This window comes from Mobula hypostoma, chromosome 14, assembly GCF_963921235.1.
Source record: "Mobula hypostoma chromosome 14, sMobHyp1.1, whole genome shotgun sequence".
Classification (NCBI taxonomy): domain Eukaryota; kingdom Metazoa; phylum Chordata; class Chondrichthyes; order Myliobatiformes; family Myliobatidae; genus Mobula; species Mobula hypostoma.
In genome coordinates, this window is record NC_086110.1 from 41602005 (window position 1) to 41623975 (window position 21971).

Genomic DNA, 21971 nt, shown 5'->3' on the forward strand with positions numbered 1-21971 from the left:
CAGCAAAACTAAAAATTTTAGGCCCCAGACTCTGCAATCCAACAACTGAAATGTTGATTACAAATGAACTTGTTTTTATAAACTGCAGTACATCAGAAAGTCTTTCCCCAGTATTAAGGGCATGGACAGAGAGGAATATTTGAAATGTAATAACACAAGAAATTGGAGCCAGTAGAGACGGCTCTGCCATTATATAAGATCATGGCTGATATGGCCATGAACTCAGGTTCACCTACCTGCCTTTTCCCAAAACCCTTGTTATAAAAAAATCTTTTGTCTTAAATATATTTAATAAGATAGCCTCTGTTTCCCTGGACAAAGAACTCCACAGATTCACTACTCTCATCTCAATCCTAAATCTGTTGCCCAACTCTTGAGGCTATGACCCTTGGTTCTGGTCTCACTGGTGGAAAACAACTTTGTCTCTATCTTTCCTATTCCTTTTATAATTTTATATATTTAAGATACCCTCTCATTCTTCTGAATTCCAGGGAGTATTGTCCTACAGGACTATTTCTCCTCAAAAGCTAACCCGCTCATCTTTGGAATCAACCTGGTGAACCTCCTCTGTACTGCCTCCAAAGCCACTATAGCATTCCTCAAGTAAGGAGACGAGAACTGAGTGCAGTACTCCAGGTACAAATGTGTCAGAATCCTGTACAGTTGCAGCATAACCTCCTGCTCTTAAGTTCAAACCTTCCAGCAATGAAGGCCACATTCCATTTGCTTCTTAGTAACCTGTTGCACCTGCAAAAAAAAACCTTTTATATTTCGTGAACATGCATTCACAAGTCCCTCTGCATGACAACATGCTGCAATCTTTCATCGTTTAAATAACAATCTGATCTTCTATTGTTTCTCTCCAAAGTGGAATACCTAGCATTTACCAATGTTGTACTCCCATCTGCCAGACTCTTAGTCATTCGCTCATCTACATCTCTCTGCAGACTGTGCATCCACTGCATAATTTGCCAACCAGAAACACACATTTATCCCAACTCTCTGCGTTCTATTGGATAACTAATCCAATGTGCTAATACATTACTCAGCCCCACACATTCTTATCTCATGGGCAAGTCTTATGCTACACCTTATTGAACATTTTCTGGAAATTCACCTGTTTCCTTCTATCTACTGCATGCATTATATCCTCAAAGAACTCCAATAAGTTTGCCAAATGGTACCCGTCCTTCATGAATCCTTACTGTGTCTGCCTGTTATCAAATTTCTCACTATTTAGTTATCCAAATCTGGCTCTTGCCACCTTTACTGTTCTTGTTTTAACTGAAATATACTTTTGTTGAACACTGAAAAAATCTCTTTGAAAGTCTTCCTCGATACGTCCACAATATAGCCTGTGTTCCCAGTAAATGCAAGCCAGTTCCTGTCATTCTGTTGGAATATCCCTCGTTTGGGCATAATACACTGGTTTTAGTTCCAACTATTGCACCATCTATTTGCATGAAACAAAAAACTTTCAGGAAGCAGTAAGCAAAACATTTTTTTAATAGAAGAGAAACATACTTAAAGCTTATGAATGTTTCCCCATGAGATTTCTCCTCTTCACGTTCCAGATTTGCAAGGCTATATTTCACTAGTTAACAGATTAAATGCCATTTTTTAGCACTAAAACATGCTGTATCAACATGCAGGTAACCCAAATCCTAAAATGGGTCTCCAAACATGAAACATAAGAAAGGGATAGGAGTTTTTCAATTCCATACCTGAAAATAATCTATACAATTAGTATCAATCCAGTATTTATGCCATGTACATTCCTGCAGCTACCCTGGCCTGTATCTCTCTCTTTTAAAAGAAGTTTTAAACATTTAATTAACAGTGACATTTCATAAATCTAGAAGAGCAATTTAAAGATCAACACAAGTAGAAAACTGTTTACTCAAGTGTTCACTGCTTACTAATCAGAACAAAATATTTGATAAACTAATAGAACCACATCCTCACTTTCTCTCTTTTTCAAAGTACCCTGGATTACCTGTCCAAAGTGTGCAGGATATCCTAGCATATGCATGTACAATAGTTTTGCCACATTTCGACATCGGTAGGTGTTATCTTCTTCTCTGAATGAAGAACGAATTGAAGCACATTCCTTCTGTATCATTTCTCGTTCCTCAGCCTGAGTCCGGGCTGTCCGGATAGTCCGGATTAGCTCCCTCAACCTGATGGGGGCTGGCATCCTCTGGGGTTTAAAAAAACAGATACAGCATATAATAATTTTTTTGTTGATTCAAACCACTTAAACCAGATAAGTAAGCTTTTAAAATAGTACACCAAGCTGAATGCCGGATACTTGGGACAATTTAAAACATTCATGGAAGCTCAACAAGGCTTCATTATTAAATTTGCTTGACAAGAATATATTCAGTGGCAGTCAAAACTTAATAACATTTGTGCACAAATCTACCTGCATCTAAATGTCTACAATACAAAAAATTATACCTTTCATTTATTGAAACTGCATAACTCAGGAAAACATCTTTGAAATAATTCTGTAAATACATAGACTTTGCTGTAGAATTTTTTAATACACTTGTGTTCAAAATATCTTGTACATCAAAAGCTTTATGTCTTCAGAGTTCAAAGGATTACTGTAATATTCGTAAAACAAAAGGCACATAGAGGTCAGGATCTATGTAAACATTAACACCAAAAACTATTGTCAAGAAAGATCTAAGTAACAGTGTAGAAGCTTTTAAAGATTTCTATACTTCATTCGGAGTTTGAGGAGATTTGGTATGTCAAAAGACTCTACAAATGTACATTGGAGAGAATTCTGACTGGGTGCACACCACCTGGAGAGATTCCAATGCACGGGAATAAAAGAAGCTACAGAGGGTCGTAAACTCAGCTGGTCCAATCAAAGGCACAAGTCGCCCCACCAGAGAACATCTTCAAAAAGCCGATGCCTAAAGGCGACAGCATCCATCATTAAGGACTCACCACCCAGGACATTCACTCTTGCTACCATCAGGGAGGTGGCACAGGAGCCTGAAGACAAACAGCCAATGTTTAAGGAACAGCTTCTTCCCCTCTACCATCAGATTTCTGAACAGTCCACAGACACTACCCCGCTATTCATCTTTTACCACAAAACAACAAATTTCATGACATGTCAGTTATAATAAACTTGAATCTGATTCTAAAGCAATTAAATGAGGGGGAAAAAAGTAAATCTTCTTAGTGAGAACTTTCCTTCCACCCCCCCCAAAAAAAAACTTCTCAAACACAAATAGGATCTAAAGTTTTACTTCAGAAGGGCTGGTAATGAGGCTCAAGGTGATAGCAAATCTGTGCAGCCCTGCTTTTAAGGATGGGAAACAGATTCAAGTACCATTTTCAAAAAAACATACAAGATAAAATTTACAGTGCCACTAAATGACCTCCTCTTTTACATCATTCTATGGACTGCTGTTCGCATCTTTAATTCGGGTAGCATTTTCCGAAATATTTTGAACCCTCCTTCAGCAAGTAGTTTTTAGCACAAATAGGCCCTTCAGCCCACGGTGTTGTGCCAACTTTATAACCTAACCTGAGATTAATTTAATCTTTCCCTCCTACATAGTCCTCTATTATTCTGTCACCCATGTGTCCAAGAGCTTCTTAATTGATCCTAATGCATCTGCCTCTACCACTACTCTTTACAGAGTGCTCCATGCTCCCACCACTGTGTAAAACAACTTACAGCTGACATCGCCTCCCCCATACTTTCTTCCAATGACCTTAAAATTATGCCCCCTCATATAAGACTGCCACCCTGGGAAAGTCTCTGGCTACCCACTCAATCTGTGTCTTTTATCATCTTTTATACCTCCATCAAGTCACCTCTCATCCTCTACTCCAAAAAGAAAAGCCCCAACTTACTCAAGCTATCCTAAAAGCACAAGATTAAGAATTATATTTAGCCAAAGACACATCTGCAAACAGAAATCAAGAGACAGGTGCTAAGGGGAGAGGAAATTTGAATGCAGCAATTATATGTAACGTACAAATCCTCAACCTTTTATAATGGGTATCTGGTAAGTAAATTAGATTCATAATGAGAGCTACTATATAGGTGTTCGGAGAAGGAAAGATTAAATCTACACATACACTTTGCAGTGAGATGCAAATCTCCAGTAAGTTCAATGCTTAATTTCAATTTTACTCTAATTACAGGTGTCCCCTGCTTTTCAAAACCTTGCTGTTACAAAAGACCTACATTAGTTACCTGTTTTCGCTAACAGGTGTTTTCACTGTTACAGAAAAAGGCAGCACACGCCACGAGCAACCAAGCTCCTCCCCCGGAACTGTATTAGACAACAGACAATAGGTGCAGGAGTAGGCCATTCGGCCCTTTGAGCCAGCACCACCATTCACTGCATTCATGGTTGATCATCCACAATCAGTATCCAGTCCCTGCCTTATCCCCATGACCTTTGATTCCACTATCTTTAAGAGCTCTATCCATCTTCTTCTTGAAAGCATCCAGAGACTTGGTCTCCACAGCCTTCTGGGGCAGAGCATTCCATATATCCACCACTCTCTGGGTGAAAAGGTTTTTCCTCAACTCCATTCAAAATGGCCTACCCCTTATTCTTAAACTGTGGCCTCTGGCTCTGGACTCACCCATCAGTGGGAACATGCTTCCTGCCTCCAGCGTGTCCAATCCCTTAATAATCTTATATGTTTCAACAAGATCCCCTCTCAGCCTTCTAAATTCCAGAGTATACAAGCTCAGTCGCTCCAATCTTTCAACATATGACAGTCCCACCATCCCGGGAACTAACCTTGTGAACCTACGCTGCACTCCCTCAATAGCAAGAATGTCCTTCCTCAAATTTGGAGACCAAAACTGCACACAGTACTCTAGGTGTGGTCTCACCAGGGCCCTGTACAGCTGCAGAAGGATCTCTTTGATCTTATACTCAATTCCCCTTGTTATGAGGGCCAGCATGCCATTAGCTTTCTTCACTGCCTGCTGTACCTGCATGCTTGCTTTCAGTGACTGATGTACAAGAACACCTAGATCTCATTCTGCTTCCCCTTTTCCTAACTTGACTCCATTTAGATAATAATCTGCTTTCCCGTTCTTACCACCAAAGTGGATAACCTCACATTTATCCACATTAAACTGCATCTGCCGTTTGCCCACTCACCCAGCCTGTCCAAGTCACCCTGCATTCTCATTAACATCCTCCTCACATTTCACACTGCCACCTAGCTTTGTGTCATCGGCAAATTTGCTAATGTTACTTTTAGTTCCCTCATCTAAATCATTAATATATATCGTAAACAGCTGCGGTCCCAGCACTGAACCCTGCGGTACCCCACTGGTCACTGCCTGCCATTCCGAGAGGGACCCGTTAATCGCTACTCTTTGTTTTCTGTCAGCCAGCCAATTTTCAATCCATGTCAGTACTCTGCCCCCAATACCATGTGCCCTAATTTTGCCCACTAATCTCCTATATGGGACTTTATCAAAGGTTTTCTGAAAGACGAGGTACACTACATCCACTGGCTCTCCCTTGTCCATCTTCATAGTTACATCCTCAAAAAATTCCAGAAGATTAGTCAAGCACGATTTCCCCTTCGTAAATCCAAGCTGACTCGGACTGATCCTATCCAGATGTGCCGTAAAAAAATCTTTTATAATTGACTCCAGTATCTTTCCCACCACTGACGTCAGGCTAACCAGTCTATAATTCCCTGTTCTCTCTCTTCCTCCCTTCTTGAAGAGAGGGACAACATTAGCCACCTTCCAATCCACAGGAACCGATCCTGAATCTATAGAACATTGGAAAATGATTACCAATGCGTCCACGATTTCTAAATCCACCTCCGTAAGTACCCTGGGATGCAGACCATCAGGTCCCAGGGACTTATCAGCCTTCAGACCCAACAGCCTATCCAACACCATTTCCTGCCTAATATAAATTTCCTTCAATTCATCCATTACCCTAGGTCCTTTGGCCACTATTACATCTGGGAGATTATTTGTGTCTTCCCTAGTGAAGACAGATCCAAAGTACCTGTTCAACTCGTCTGCCATTTCCTTGCTCCCCATAATAAATTCACCCACTTCTGTCTTCAAGGGCCCAATTTTGGTCTTAACCTTTTTTTTTTCCTCTTTTCACATACCTGAAGAAGCTTTTACTATTCTCTTTTATATTCTTGGCTAGCTTACCTTCTTACCTCATTTTTTCTCTGCGTATTGCCTTTTTAGTTACCTTCTGTTGCTCTTTAAAAGTTTCCCAATCCTCCGGCTTTCCACTCGCCTTTGCTATGTTATACCTCTTCTTTTATTTTTATACTGTCCATTACTTCCCTTGTCAGCCACGGCCTCCCCTTACTCCCCTTAGGATCCTTCTTCCTCTTTGGAATGAACTGATCCTGCACCTTCCGCATTATTCCCAGAAACACCTGCCATTGCTGTTCCACTGTCATCCCTGCTAGGGTATTGTTCCATTGAACTTTGGCCAGCTCCTCCCTCATAGCACCATAGTTCCCTTTGTTCAACTGTAATACTGACACTTCTGTGTTTCCCTTCTCCCTCTCAAATTGTAGATTAAAACTTATCATATTATGGTCACTACCTCCTAATGGCTCCTTTACCTCGAGGTCCCTGATCAAATCCGGTTCATTGCACAACACTAAATCTAGAATTGTGTTCTCTCTGGTAGGCTCCAGTACAAGCTGTTCTGAGAATCCATCTCGGAGGGACTCCACAAACTCCCTTTCTTGGGGTCCAGCACCAACCTGATTCCTCCAGTCTACCTGCATGTTGAAATCCCCCATAACAACTGTAGCATTACCTTTGCGACATGCTAATTTTAACTCTTGATTCAACTTACACCCTACATCCAGACTACTGTTTGGGGACCTGTAGATAACTCCCATTAGGGTCTTTCTACCCTTACAATTTCTCAGTTCTATCCATACTGACTCTACGTCTCCTGATTCTATGTCCCCCCTCGCAAGGGACTGAATATCATTCCTCACCAACGAAGCCACCCCACCCCCTCTGCCCATCAGTCTGTCCTTTTGATAGGACGTATATCCTTGAATATTCATTTTCCAGGTCCTGTCCACTTGAAGCCATGTCTCTGTTATTCCCACAACATCATACTTACCAATTTCCAACTGTGCCTCAAGCTCATCTACTTTATTTCTTATACTCCGTGCATTCATATACAATACTTTTAATTCATTACTCCCCTCACCTCCCATATCAATTCCTATTTCACTTGGCCATACTGTACAATCCCTTCTTGAGCTTTCTGCTCTGTTGATTCTGCTGTCTTTCTTAACTTTTCTTATTCCCACTTTCCCTTTATCTCCATCCTTATGTTTGCAGTTCGTCCCCTCCCCCCTCCCCACTTAGTTTAAACACACCCGTGTTGCAGAGGCAAACTGCCTGCCAGAATGCTGGTGCCCTGCTTATTAAGGTGCAACCCATCCCTATTCTAGCCAGCATTGCTTAAACACATGCCTGTGAGCAGCCGTTAGCAAGATGAGTTCTAAGGTTTTGGAAAAGACTATAAGAGCTCGAAAGGATGTTACACTTAGCATAAAACTAGACATAATTAAGCATTTCAATCGTGGTGAACGAAGTAAGGACAAAGTGAGTTTGGCTTGTGGAAGTTGACGAAGATGATGTTGAAGAGGTTTTGGCATCCCATGACCAAGAACTGATAGGTGAAGAGCTGATGTAATTGGAAGAGGAAAGGATAACAATCGAAACCTAATACAGTAGCGAACAGACTGAAAGTGACGTCGTCCAGGAACTGAACGTGAAGCAACTGCGTGAGATTTTCGCTGCAATTATTGCAGAAAAGTACGACTTTAATTCTGAATGGGTACGAAGCTTCAGGGAATATTTGCAAGATGGTTTGAGTGCTTACAAAGAACTGTATGATAGAAAATTGCGCGAGGCTAAGCAGTCAAGCATACTGTCGTTTTTCAAGCCTTCCACATCAGCCGACGAACCTCGACCTTCAACATTGAGGCAGGCCAACATAGAAGATGACTTGCGTGCCCTGATGGAAACAGACAACGATGAGATGACACCCCAGTGTCCCACCACCCCAATCCCTGGGCCACGCTTCTGATCTGGGCCGACATTTATGTGCCGGGCAGCACCTAATTAATTAGCTTGTTTATTTCGGCTTTTTTCTTAAAGATGTGCTGGGTGCGCCCTGGCTACCGCTGCATTCTTCGCGGATCAGTATCGGTTCGCTGCCCAGAGGTTGGGGACCACTGCACCACCCCAACCTCCAACGACTCAGCCTAACACACCATCATCAGTGTGCTCAGCGCTGACTTCTCGATTCCGGTAAGGGATACTACACTGTACATACATTATTTCTACTTTATATAGGCTGTGTATTTTTATGTGTTATTTGGTATGATTTGGCAGCTTCATAGCTTAAAGCTTACTGGAGAGAGTGTTTCTACCGAGAGCGCTTGCGCTGTGTTTCTGCCGAGAGCGCCTGCATGAGATTTTCGCTACGGAGAACAGTGTGGCAATGATTGTAGAAAAGTATTTCTACTTTATATAGGCTGTGTATTTATCATATCATTGCTGCTTTTACTATATGTTACTGTTATTTTAGGGTTTATGTGTTATTTGGCATGATTTGGTAGGTTGTTTTTTCGGTCTGCAAACGCTCACAAATTTTTCCCATATAAATAAATGGTAATTGCTTCTTCACTTTATGTCATTCCAGCTTACGAACCGTTTCATAGGAACGCTCTACCTTCGGATGGCGGGGGAAACCTGTACTTTTTTTTAATCCTCCAAATATCCTTGACAGAACTGAATTGGAGAAGCAGAGTAGGCATAACTTGCAATATGAAGGCTGGGTATAATTCTCTTCCACTTGCATAAAATAGATCCCAAAAAAAGCACTAAAAGATACACTTATTGCCAATGTTCAAAGACCTTACATAAACTAAAAAGCTCAATTAACCCAGTGACACCAATAACAATAGATTTTTTTTAAGCTGTCTTGACCTAGTGGGGGTGTGACTTGTGGGATGGGGAGAAGGGCAAGAACAGGATGACATTCAAGGTTCAAATGTTAATTTATTATTAAAGCATGTATCCACACATGAAATTTGTCTTCTCCAAATAGTCACAAAACAAAGAAAGAGAAACATCAAACCCACCCCACTACCTGCACAAAAAAGAATGGCATCCTGATCACCAACTCCCAAAACCCCCTCTCGCCACACAAAACCGAACATGGACAGCCAAAAAAACTAAGAACACAACAGAACCTCAACCCCTAAACACCCTCTCCTCGCGTAACAAAACGGAAAAGGAACAAGCGATAAAAAGCACAATATAGAAACCATAAATCTGAAAAAATCCACAGTCCATAAGCGCAACAGTCTAATCCATAAACACAGAACCATGATACCATCCTACAATATCACTATCATTTATCAAAAAGAGAATTTAATATAAAATCAGGGAGGAGCATCCATGCCAGGACCACCAAAATTACTTTCCCCAAGCAGCAAGCCTGATCAACACTTACACCCACGAGGTCCACCACTACTTTACTATCTCTCAGTAATCACCCTACCGAAACTTGATGGAAATAATCAATGTATATAAGCTGTCTTAAGTATTTATATTTGTGTTTTTGTTATTAGTGTTATCTTTTGTGATAAATTTTGTGCTGCATTGGATCCAGAGTAACAATTATTTCATTCTCCTTTACACTTGTGTACAAGAAATGACATTAAACAACCTTGAATAATGATTTCTCTCAATTCCTCATGACAACTTTGTGACTTTGATTCATAGTTTGATTCAGTTTTCAGTTTGTTGTACAGTGTATCTAATTCAAGTTTGTCATTCAACTGTACACGTGTATTTCACCAAATGAGACAACATTCCTTCAAACCAAAGTGCACAATACGATACATAATTCACAGACATAACACAAAGTAATATTACGACATATAAATTAACAATAAGGTACACATATGATAAAAGTTGAAAAGTTAATACACGATGAGAGCTGGGTAGTGGCAGGGAGTCCAATAATTTTAAGGATGGGGAAGAATCTGGTTCTCATCCTAAAAGTTCATGTCCTATTGACAAAGTTATTGTCATTAGGATCAAAGAGATGGTTGGACGGATGGGAAGGATCTTTGAAGCATTCTGATCTCTTCTGGGACAGAGATGACCAGTACAAGAGGACAGATTATACCTGAATCGGAGGGAACCATTATCATGGGCAGCAAATTTGCCAGTATAACTAGAGAGAGTTTGAAGTAGACATGCAGGAGGTGAGATCCCAAGCATCAGGAAGGAGTATGGGAGGCTGGAAAGTTATGCAGGAACCAGTGACAGCAAGCTGAATGAGTGTGACAGGCAGAAAAATGGCAAGGAGCAAGGAAAGTCAATTAGATTAAATTGCAGTTATTTCAGTGCAAGAGAACAGATAGATAAGTCAAATGGACTTGGGGGGCGGGGGGAGGAGGGTGGATAGTTGCATAGGACTGAGATGAGATGTTATAGCCATTACAGAAACATGGCTAAGTAAAGGACACGACAGGGATGCAGATGCTTTGGGTGGAACAGAGGCAGAGAAAAGAAGTGGACGTTGAATTTTTGTTTAAGGGGAATGTCACAGCAGTAGTCAGAGGGTTCATCCAGTGAAGCTTTATGGGCGGAGCTGAGAAATAAGAGGATGATCATGAAGTTGGAAATGCATTATAGGCTCCCAAATAAATTAACTGGAATTAGAAGAACAAATACACAGGAAGATCGTGGAGAGTTGAAAGAATAATAGATTGTTATTGAAGGGGCGTTCCTGACAGACTAGCAGTCTTACTGTTAAGACCAAGATGGGTAGAATTCAATTGTATTCAGGAAAGTTTCTTTGGGCAATACAGAGAGGAGCTATATTAGGAAGAGGTCAAAACTTGATCTACTCTTGGGTAATAAGGCAGGGCAGGTGACATTGGGGTAGCACTTTGGGACCTCTGCCAATAGTTCCATTTGTTTTATAATAAATATGGAAAGGGACAGAATCCCCCCCCCCACAAGTTCAAGCTCTAAATCAGAAGCAAGGCAAACTCTGATGGTATGAGACAGGAACTTCCAAAAATTAATTATTCCAGCGAAGAGGAAAGCTGGTAGGAGTAGAGAACCCTCAAAAATGAAGGATATTCAGGCAAAAAGAGGCAGCATACATAGGCCAGGAATAGGCAGCTGGGATCAAGTGAATCCTTGGAAGAACAATGATGCAGGGCGCATTCAACGAGGAAATCAGTAGGACAAAGACGGCACGAGATACCTTTGACAAAACAGGTAACCTTCTCAATCAAACACGAGAAAATCTGCAGATGCTGGAAATTCAAGCAACACACACAAAATGCTGGTGGAACGCAGCAGGCCAAGCAGCATCTTCGGAAGAAGTACAGTCAATGTTTTGGGTTGAGACCTTTTGTCAGGACTAACGGGAAAAAGAGATAGTAAGAGATTTGAAAGTGGGAGGGGGAGACTAGAAATGATAGGAGAAGACAGGAGAGGGAGGGATGAAGCCAAGAGCTGGGAAGTTGATTGGCAAAAGGGATACAAGGCTGAAGAAGGGGGAGTATCATAGGACGGAAGGCCTTGGAAGAAAGAAAGGGGCAGGGGAGCACCAGAGGAAGATGGAGAACAGGCAAGGAGTTATTGAGAGAGGGAAAGAGAAAATAAATAACTAAGGGATGGGGTAAGAAGGGCAGGAGGGGTGTTAACGGAAGTTAGAGAAATCAATGTTCATGCCTTCTCAATCAACCTTCTAACTGTTACTCACAAACTTCGTGATTATTCCTTGTGTTCATATTCAAATAATTCATATGAATAATGAATAACAAGGGTCGCAAGACTGAACCCTGTAGCACATAACTATTAACTGGCTTCCATTCTGAGAAACAACCTTCAGCCATCATCCTTCGTTTCCTATCTCTAAGCCAATTTTGAATCCAGCTAACCAGCTCTTCCAGAATTCTATGGGACCTAATCTTCCAGACCAGCTTACCATGTTTTACCCATACAGCCCGACTGGATGATGCCCCAAGAAAAAGTTTATGAAGGTAGACAAGGGCCAGGGCTCCAGAGCCCGGGCAGGTATATCCAAATACACTGTGGAAGGTTAGGAAAGCAATAGCAGGATTGCTGGCTGAGGTATTTACATTATCATTAGCCAAGGGTGGGGTGGCAGTAAATTAGAGAGTAGTAATGTTGTAACGTTATTTAAGAAAGTATAACGAAGTAAAACCTAAGAGTTTGATTCAGATTAGAGCAAAGTGTTGAATTTTGTAAAGTCAAATCCAGGTAGGACATTCACAGTGAATGGCAGGTCCTGGGGGTGCTGCAGAACAGAGCATGGCTCATTGAAAGTGGAGTCACAGATAGACAGGCTGGTGAAGGTGGCTTCTGGCACGCTAGCTTTCTTAAGCCAGGACATTGAGTATAAAAGTTGGAAGATCATGGAGTGGTTGCACAATACATTGATAAGGTTGCACTTGGGAATATCGTGTCAGTTTTGGTCACCTTGCTATAAACAAGATGTTATTAAACTGGAAAAAATGCAAAAAGATTTGCAAGAATTTTGCCAGGACTTGAAGTATTAAGTAATGGGGAGAGGGTGGACAGGCTAAGCCTTTTCTCCTTAGTATGCAGGAGAAGGAAAGGTGATCTTACAAAGATGTGTAAAAGCATGAAAGGCATATACAGGGCGAATGCACTCAGCCTGCAGGATGAAGGATCGAGAACTAGGGGACGCGCATAGAAAGAGAAGATTTAAGAGGAACTTGAGAGGCTCTTTTTTAAAAAAACATAGTATTTTCTGGAATGAGTTGCAAGAGGAAGTGGTTGTGCAGGTGCAATAACTGGCGCATGAACTGGGAAGGTTTAGAAAGTTATGGGTCAAACATTGAATGGGAAATGGGAAAAGCTTGGATCGGGCACCTTGGCCAGCATGGAGCAGTTGAGTGGAAGGGCCCATTTCCATGCTACCTCATGAAAAGCTTGAACACTGACATTTCCTGAAGCACAAAGCTTCATAATGACTGAGGTAATTTGACATACATGGCAAAGAATGAAGAACCATAAATACTGGAGAATTGCTCATAAAACAAACTAAATATACACCACCTCAGCATAGATTAGTTTAAAAAATGCAAATTATTGAGCATTTCCCCTGGATTAAAAAGTGAAATTTATTCATTTATTGAGATACAGTACGGAATAGGCCCTTCAAGCCGCACTGCCCAGGAACCTGACTTAATCCTAACCTAACTATGGGACAATTTACAATGTCCAATTCACCTAACAACCAATATGCCTCTGGACTGTGGGAGCACCCAGAGGAAACCCACATTGTCATGGGGAGAAGTACAAATGGGATTGAACCCGTGTCGTTGGTACTGTAAAGCGATGTGCCAACCACTACGCAATCACACCACTATGACCCACCAACTACTGCTGTGGGGATTGGTTAATTAGCAAGCGGAACCATTTACAATTTTACCCACCCTGTCAACACATTTTAAAACTCAAAGATCAAAAGAGGTAAAGGGTTCCAGTTTGAGGATCTAATATTAAATTTGAAGTGGACCAAATTAGTCAGTGCCACAGCCAGTGATTTGTACAATCCTGGTATCTTGGTCTATTGCACCTCCACAAGCTTGGGTGGCAGATTTAGAGTTTCCATTTCCAAACCAACCCAACAGCTTTAGTATTGTTTTTTTAAAAAGTCAACGTTCAAAATTACTTAAAAATAAAAGTTAAAAGATTTAAATAGCATTTAACAAAATAAAAATCACATCCTTTCAATCCAGGATGACAACCTGCAAATGTATGGCGCTGCAGTGTTAACAAGGCACACAGTGTAAATTTGAGGCAACAGGAAGCATTTTGATCTTTATACTTTGCCTCTGAACTCCATGCAGTGCAATAAGTGGTGAAATGCATTACCACCTCACCTCAGTTCAAGTTGCACGATACAGTAGTGAACTGACCCACAAGACAACTGGTTGAAAGTTCTGTAGGCGATCGCATCTCCAGCCAGCATCTTAAAGTAAATGCAACTGAACTTTAACCTCATATCAAGAAATATTCCCTACTTTCAATATAAACAGAAAAAAGAACTGCAGCTTGAACCAAACACTACAGGTCATCAAAGAAACCAATATTGAAACAAAGTGAAATTTAACTTTCAGCGTATATTTTCCTTAATTGTGCTTTATATTCCTTGGCATCGTGGGCAAATTAATTCTGGCTTAGTACCAATGCTAAACAGAGCATGTAAATTTGGAGTGTAAACCTGACTGCACTTCAGAAGCAATAGAAGTGTAATAAGATTTGATGGGTAATCTAGCCAGGTCATTTCCATTAAATTCAACGTGCTTTCAAATCTGACATTTAAAAAAAATTTAAATAAGGGCCTTTCTCTTGAGTTGCAATTTCCAACCATTTGTGGAGACCTCACTAGTTCCTCCAAGTCACATTAATATCAAACAGCAATTCAAAAATAATTGCTGACTTGCAAATTTTTCCCCTCTCCATAGTACTCTAAAAAAATAAAAACTTAATTAGAACAAGATGTGCACTTTTAATTAAAAATGGTCACAAGGTAATCTTCTCAGGTTTAGGCACCTTACATGAACAGACATATCAAATTGAGGATAACACAAGAATAATTTCTCTGCTGTTACAACTACAAACAAGCATTACTTCAGCAACATGGTATTATTCCCCAATTTTCCAAATCACTCACCTTGCAGCCAAAACCAAAGTATAAATACTTAGTATCAAGAAACACAAGCCTGTCAGAATTTCGATTCCATTAGATTATACTGGATCTGAATCCAGGTATTAGGAGAGAGACCAAATTGTCACTGGCAATATTCATCAAATATAACAATTTTCTTACTCTTTCCATTTTGCCACAAAAATTGCTGTTCTATATAACTCATAATATATACAATAACTTCACTGACTTGTCAATACTGTCATTGCCAAATTAATGCCTCAGTTGGGACTTGAAGCTTCAAGTTTTGGGACACAAGGCAGTGAAACTGAGCTAATAAATATACAAGCAACACATATAAAAGTTGCTGGTGAACGCAGCAGGCCAGGCAGCATCTCTAGGAAGAGGTGCAGTCAACGTTTCAGGCCGAGACCCTTCGTCAGGACTAACTGAAGGAAGAGTGAGTAAGGGATTTGAAAGTTGGAGGGGGAGGGGGAGATCCAAAAATATACAATTAGTGCTGAAAGTAAAAGATGTCATTACATAGAAACTAATCAAGGATATTGTAACAACGTACAAAAGCAAGTGAAAAAAAAGATGCACTTAAAAAAAACAATTTTGACCCAATATTGAGAATCTTCTGAATTTATAAACTGCAGACACATTGAATGCTAAAGATACAGGAGAGAGTAAACAGAATGGTAGTTTGGGGCAGGGGTGGGAGGGGCACATGATATATGTATATAAACATAGCTATACAAATTTCCACAATTAAAACCAGAGAGCACAGTTTAAGATGAAGAGTAACAGGAATAGAGGGGATCGAGGATTTATTCGTCCCCCTCCCAAGAAGGGGTTGCCATCTGGAATACTGTACACTGCTGGCGACAATATAGGTATTCTCACAACATTTTTAAAATGGTCAAGAGCTTGAATTGTCAAGGTAGAGGAGGATACAGACCAAATGCTGTTAAACTGGATCAGTAAGATCGGAGAGTTGACAGTTAATGTAAACATAGTGAGCTGAAGGGCCCGCTTCTATGCTGTATCCTTGATAACTCAAACAGCAAGCAACATTCATGCAACACAATGCCAACCAATAATCATTTCCAGCAAGAGAAGGTCCAACAACCTCTCAATAATAATCAGTACTTGCAATGATGAGTGCAATTCCAGTATTCAAAAAGCTCAACAGTATACAAGACATGACCATAGTGGTTGGCTCCATATTTATCATCCTAAACATTCAATCCTTCCACCATCATTGCGGTTAAATACCTAACCTACATTGATGATACAACTCAAAACCTCAATTTTTAACATTAAGGACAAGAAAGCAGTCAGCTAGTAGGGCTGCTGCATCATAACTGAGGAAAATCAGGTTCAAAGTAAATTTATTATCAAAGTACATAAATGTCACCATATACAACTCTGAGATACATTTTCGTGCAGGTAATGAAATCAGTGAAAGACCATGACCAACTGGAAAGAGAAACAACCAATGTGCAAAGACAACAAACTGCAAATACAAAAGAAATAATAAATAAGCAATATTGAGAGCATAAAATGAAGAGTCCTTGAAAGTGAGTTCATAGGCTGACAGAACAGTTCAGTGATGGGGCGCGGGAAGTAATCCCCACTGGTTCAACAGCCTGGTGGTTGAAGCATAACTGTTCCTGAAGCTGGCGGTGAGAGTCCTGAAGCTCCTGTACTTCTTCCTGATGGCAGTAGCAAAGAGAGCATGACCTGGGTGGTGGGGATCCCTGAAGATGGATGCTGCTTTCCTCTGATAGCACACCCTGTTGAATCCTGACCTCATGTCTGCATAGTTTGCATGTTTCCCTGGAGGCTCCAGTCTGCTCTCACAGCCAAAGATAAATCTATGGTATATGCGCATCAATGAATGCTGTTTTAACACCTTGAAGATTCACTACAACTCGCATCATTGCACTTTGGTTTGTATGTACTGAATCCTAAAAATGTATTTCAGGAGTTCCAAATTTTTCTTTCACTATATTCAAAATAAAACTTAAAAATGGGGATGGAGAAGGTGAATGGGTACACAGGAATTTCACAATTTTAAAGCTCTCCTCCATATCGTCTTTTATCACTGGGTGATGATACTACTCTTCCAAAAAGTACGGGTGGGAAATTATCTTCACCACATTGTCACCTGCACAAGGATAATTGGGCATGGCAATAAAATGTTAGGTTCCTTGGTTTTAACCAGATCCCATAAAATGATTAAAGCCACATAATCTGTCCATGGGAGGGGGCACAGGATGCAAAATTCGTAACAGACTGCTTCTGCAAATTGGTTAAGTAAATAATTAATATTCTGTCATGGATCAATGACCTTTTATTAGAATGGGGAACAAACTGAGGAGGACTTGTAGATCACAACTGATCTCTCTGAGGATGCTGAGTGAGGGCAACAGAGAGAAAACAGTGTAACTGCGAGATGCAGAAGGATGTGATAGTATGGAAGGTGTGTAGAGGACATTCACCAGGATGTTACCTGGTAGGGAACATTTCACATGAGGCTCTGAGTACACATGCCTGAGGTATATAAAGCAAACTAAAGGAAACTTTCACCTTAAGAGGCAAAGAAGCCTAGAGGATATAAATTTAGGGCAAGGGGTAAGAGATTTCGAGAGCATCTGAGGGATCCATTTCCCCACCCAGAGAGTGGCAATTACCTGGAATACACTGTCCGAGAGTGCACCAGAAGAGTCGCTGTTAGTACCTTAGTGTCTGAATGAGCACTCAAATAATCTAGCATTGTAAGGGTCAAACCAGGTGGTGGAAGAAACAAATATGTATGCGATCCCACTGCCCTGCCTAGACATGGTGGGCCAAATGGCCTGTTTCCATGATACACTATATGACACAAAAATCATGGAGCAATTGAGTATGGAAACAAGCTCTTTGGCCTAACTCTTCCATGCCAACTAAAATGCCCACAAGCTAGTCACTTTGGCCACATTTGACCTATGGAGATGGAAAGATACTATTAACTTAGTATAACTAAAATTTCTTACCAGAATTTGAGCTATAATGGCCATATATAAACTTGTTTGTTGACGCCCAAGATCTTGTAACTTGTATCTACGGCTCCTAAATCTCTTCACCAGTGGAGCTTTTCATAGGTGAAAGGAATTTCAGACTCACCCTGAGTTGTTTGAAAGAAGTACCTATAGTGGCTTAGTATCCCATCATTCTTGGTAAACCCATAGTTTTTCTGTACCTACCCGGATAAATTCTTTAAACACACTCAGTGCACACTAATCTTTCATACTTCAAAAGAAATGCAAGCAGTGTACACAACCAGGAACAATTTGAGAACATTAGAAGTGAACTACCGACCATAGTATCTATATTTCCAGCTGGTAATTTTTTAAAAAATTCTTTAGAAATCTTGAGACCCAATTTTTTCCAAACTCAATACACTAACAAGCTGCACAAAGGAGAAATAAACATCAGACCAAAACTGTCACCTGTCCAGGACAACAGAAATAAGATCAGAAAATGCTGATGACCTCTTAAAAAAAAATTATCATGAAAGGTTATTGACCTAAATAGTCATTGTTTTTTCAATCTGCAAATTTCTTCAAAAAGTATTAACTATAAGCTGCATTGTATGAAGATATCACACTTCCTATTTGAAATGTAACAATCAAGTTCTACAATATTTTGTAACAAACTAAATTCTTGATAACTGCAGCAGACGGGGAAGGTGGTTGGTGACAAACAGGTTCGTATGGGTGTTAAAGCCCCAGAAGGCAATAAGAATAACAGTAGCAATTTAAAAGTACTCTTGCAGGTGACTTAACCAGCCAATACTACATAGTCAAAGTTTAGGTCTTAAAATTAGGTTTACTATATATATTTTACAAGAATCAAAATCTGTCCTGTTAAGCCAAATTGAATTACTGCACATAAAGTGGCTGACATTTGTTTCATCAAACATTACAAATATTATTTTTAGCTACTCTGACCTTCTAGTTAAGATTCATCAACATCAAAATGAAAAGACTGATTATAGGCTGTAACTGTATGAAGTACAGAGAGATCTAGATGTTCTAGTGCATAAATCACGAAAAAGTTAGCAGGCAGGTCTGACAAGCAGGCAGCAAACAGCATTTTGACCTTCAATGTAAGGGGGGTTTGGTTTTAAAAACAGGGAAGCTTTGTTGCAATTCCAGTGTTGGCGAGGTCTCACCTTGAATCTGCATAAGCTTTGGTCCCCTTACCCAAAGGGTATGGTAACTTATGAAGCAAGACAAAGGAACTTCACCAGCCTAGGCTGAGAGGGGTTTGAATTAAATACTTTGGGCTTGTATTCATTGAAATTTAGAAGGATGAGGGGCAACCTTATTCAAACATACAAGACCCAAAGAGGGCTCAACAGGATAGATGCAGGAATGGTTTCACTAGTGGGAGAGTTCTGAACAAAGGATTAAGCTGAGGTGTGTAGAAATCTCTTGCAGAGCATGACAATTCGCTGCCACAGCATGTGATAGAAGTTGCACAATTAGAAGTATTTAAAATAGAAATGCATAAATATTTGATAGATCAGGGATATATAGATCAGCCGTAACCATAATAAACAGCAGTAAAGGTTTGAGGGACCCAAAATTCCTACTCCTACCTTCCAGGATTTTCTTATATTCTTTGTACTTTGGGATTTACAACTCTTTGATACTGGGATTAATAGCTTGTCTTCATATAACATTTCTATATCTTTAGAACCAATTACTTGTCTTGCATATTGTGTTTGCTGGCAATAGCCCGAGAAATGAACTGAATGGGAGTTAATAATCCACAGTAAAATGCAAACAATTCTGTATGTAACCCATGAATAAGCAATCTCCAAAGAAAGGAGGCTTGATTTTGGATCTTCTGACTTTAAAGGGTCTTTTCTTTACAATTAATTCAATATTTAAAAGACTCTACAAACATATCCATTTGATCAAACACACAAAATGCTGGAGGAACTCAGAGGCGAGTCGCGCTGAAGAATCTCGGCTCAAAACATCGACTGTACTTTTTCCCCACAGATGCTGCCTGACCTGCTGAGTTCCTCCAGCATTTTGTGTGTGTTGGTTAGATTTCCAACATCTGCAGATTTTCTCTTGTTTGTGATTTCCATTTGATCAATCACATTAGTTCACACAAGTGAGATGTCTAGTTTTTTAAAAATTATTAAAAAGGTCATTTCTTCTAACCTTAATTTGTTTTTTGCAACCATTTACTAATCCCAGTTTTTGCAATTCACCCAATGGACTATCCCTATCAATAGTAAAATAATTCCAAAGGATAAAATCACATGTGCCTACAAGAAAGATATTATCCCAATTAGCATACATGGTGTTAGCTTAAAAATTGTGACTAACTTCGTGTCATACACTAAAACTTAGAAAAATTCATAAGGGCAGGAATAATAAGCCAGTTCAACTCAAAATAATTAAATACAAAAGTACACAGATGCACAACACAAAGAAACAATGTTAGGTTTAAAATGTGCACTTTCATAAATTGCATATTCACACTCTCAAAGCTGTAAACAACAGAAGTATATTAAGGAGCTAGCTTACAACTAACTTGACCCAATAACCTCTAAATTAAATATTTTAAATAATTTGTTGCATTGTTAAATACAACTTTTCTAATAGCAATGGTTTACATGCACTTGTAAAATTATATTTAGTTTAGTAGCACCAAAAATCCATAGCCTTAAACTATTTCTTGGTCTAGAATGTAGAGTCAAAGATCTTGTCTTTAGAATAACCATTATTAATATTCTAAATAACAATCAGTAGACTATGACAGCCTACTAAAATGTTTGGTTTAACTATCTCAATGAAAGTCACTGCTCCTCTTGTGACAACTGACATTACTATATTTTATAATCTCCTTTTATCATAAATATCCAAATAAAAATTCTCTCCCTGAAACTGTGGACATAAATTACAAATAAAATCTTTCAAAATAATCCGACAGATCACTTGGTAGTATCAGAGTGTACTTCATCACAGCATATCCATAAACTCCTACTCCCGAGATGGTCATGCCACCCGACGAAAAGTGCAATAAAGTGGAACTCGGACAGCATTCAATTTTTCACGTAAAACTACTCCGGAATAATAAATGAAGAAGAAACATCACACCATAAGGAACTTGTCTGATCCAATCTGGAGAACCAGTACTTTGAGAATGCGGGTGACTACAATTGAGAAGGTGGCACGGACAAGAAGAGATGGAGCTGCAGAATGAAACCAATCGAGTCACGGGAATCAGCGAGGCCGCGCTCACCGGCCTCAGTCTCCCAGTTTAAAAAAAACTTCAACAACAAGGCAGGGGGAAGAGGCGAAGGAAGAGTGTACTGCCGTGGTCGAGAGCAAAGCATTTCAACCGCTGAGAGGAGGCCTGAAGGCCAGGTGATTCCCCGGGGAGGTCCGGTCACCTACCAGCCGAAGCGATCGCACCGACGGCTGCAACTCGTCCGGGCACCGGCAGCTCCAGCTCACATCCAAAATGGCGGCCTTCCAGCCTCATCACTGTCTACCGGATGCGGAGAGTTACACTGACCTTTTTTCCGGAAAAAAATCCTCGCGGCAAATATCTCCTTTATTTTTATTTTAACATTATTAGAGGAGGAATACACGAGTGTCTTTGAACAAAAATACTTTAAATTATATTCTCGTAGTAAATTAATGAGCTCACCTCGGATGGGGGAGTTGTGTATTTTTTTTCAATGTGGATGTAGCTTAGATAGCAAGGGAGTGCTGCGGAAATACTCGTGGCAATCAGTGATGACGTCACAGAGGGCGAGTCGGGTCTGATCACGTGGTGTGAGTTGAAAGTGGTTCGGCTGAAGGTCAAAAGGCTTCTCCGCTTCCTGCTTCTTCCTTCAATTCATTGTAATTAGAAAGCAGAGATTATTATAACTGGTACTGATTTGTTTTATTGGGTACAGTCAATAAATCAGTCATTATCTTAACAGCCCCGGGATGGTGGATATGAAATTAAAATCTGTAACTTCCCTCTTTTATAACTTCTTAGGAGGCAATAACATGGATAGCCCCGGACAGATTGGGGGCTAAATCTATGCATTTATTATACGTACGTACTTTTACTTAAGCCCATCACCGCTACTGGGGCATAGGCCACCAACAGAGTTAGCCAGAATCCTCTGTTCTGGGCCAGTCT

The 21971-nt window shown here is 40.1% G+C and overlaps 1 protein-coding gene across 2 annotated transcripts in view; it reads right to left on the reverse strand.

Annotated features, from left to right (window-relative positions):
* Window positions 1-21305, reverse strand: part of ap1g1 (adaptor related protein complex 1 subunit gamma 1) — a 92620-nt gene extending 71315 nt beyond the window's left edge. Inside the window, exons 1-2 of one of the 2 annotated variants that reach the window (XM_063066999.1) lie at window positions 21230-21305; window positions 1997-2200 (exon numbers count right to left, since the gene is read on the reverse strand). In XM_063066999.1, the coding sequence (XP_062923069.1) occupies window positions 1997-2197 (201 nt within the window). In that variant the 5' untranslated portion in view covers window positions 2198-2200; window positions 21230-21305. Of the gene's footprint in view, window positions 1-1996; window positions 2201-13992; window positions 14431-21229 lie in introns of those variants that run through there. The other variant, XM_063066998.1, reaches the window with a different exon arrangement.
* Window positions 21306-21971: the final 666 nt, after the last annotated feature.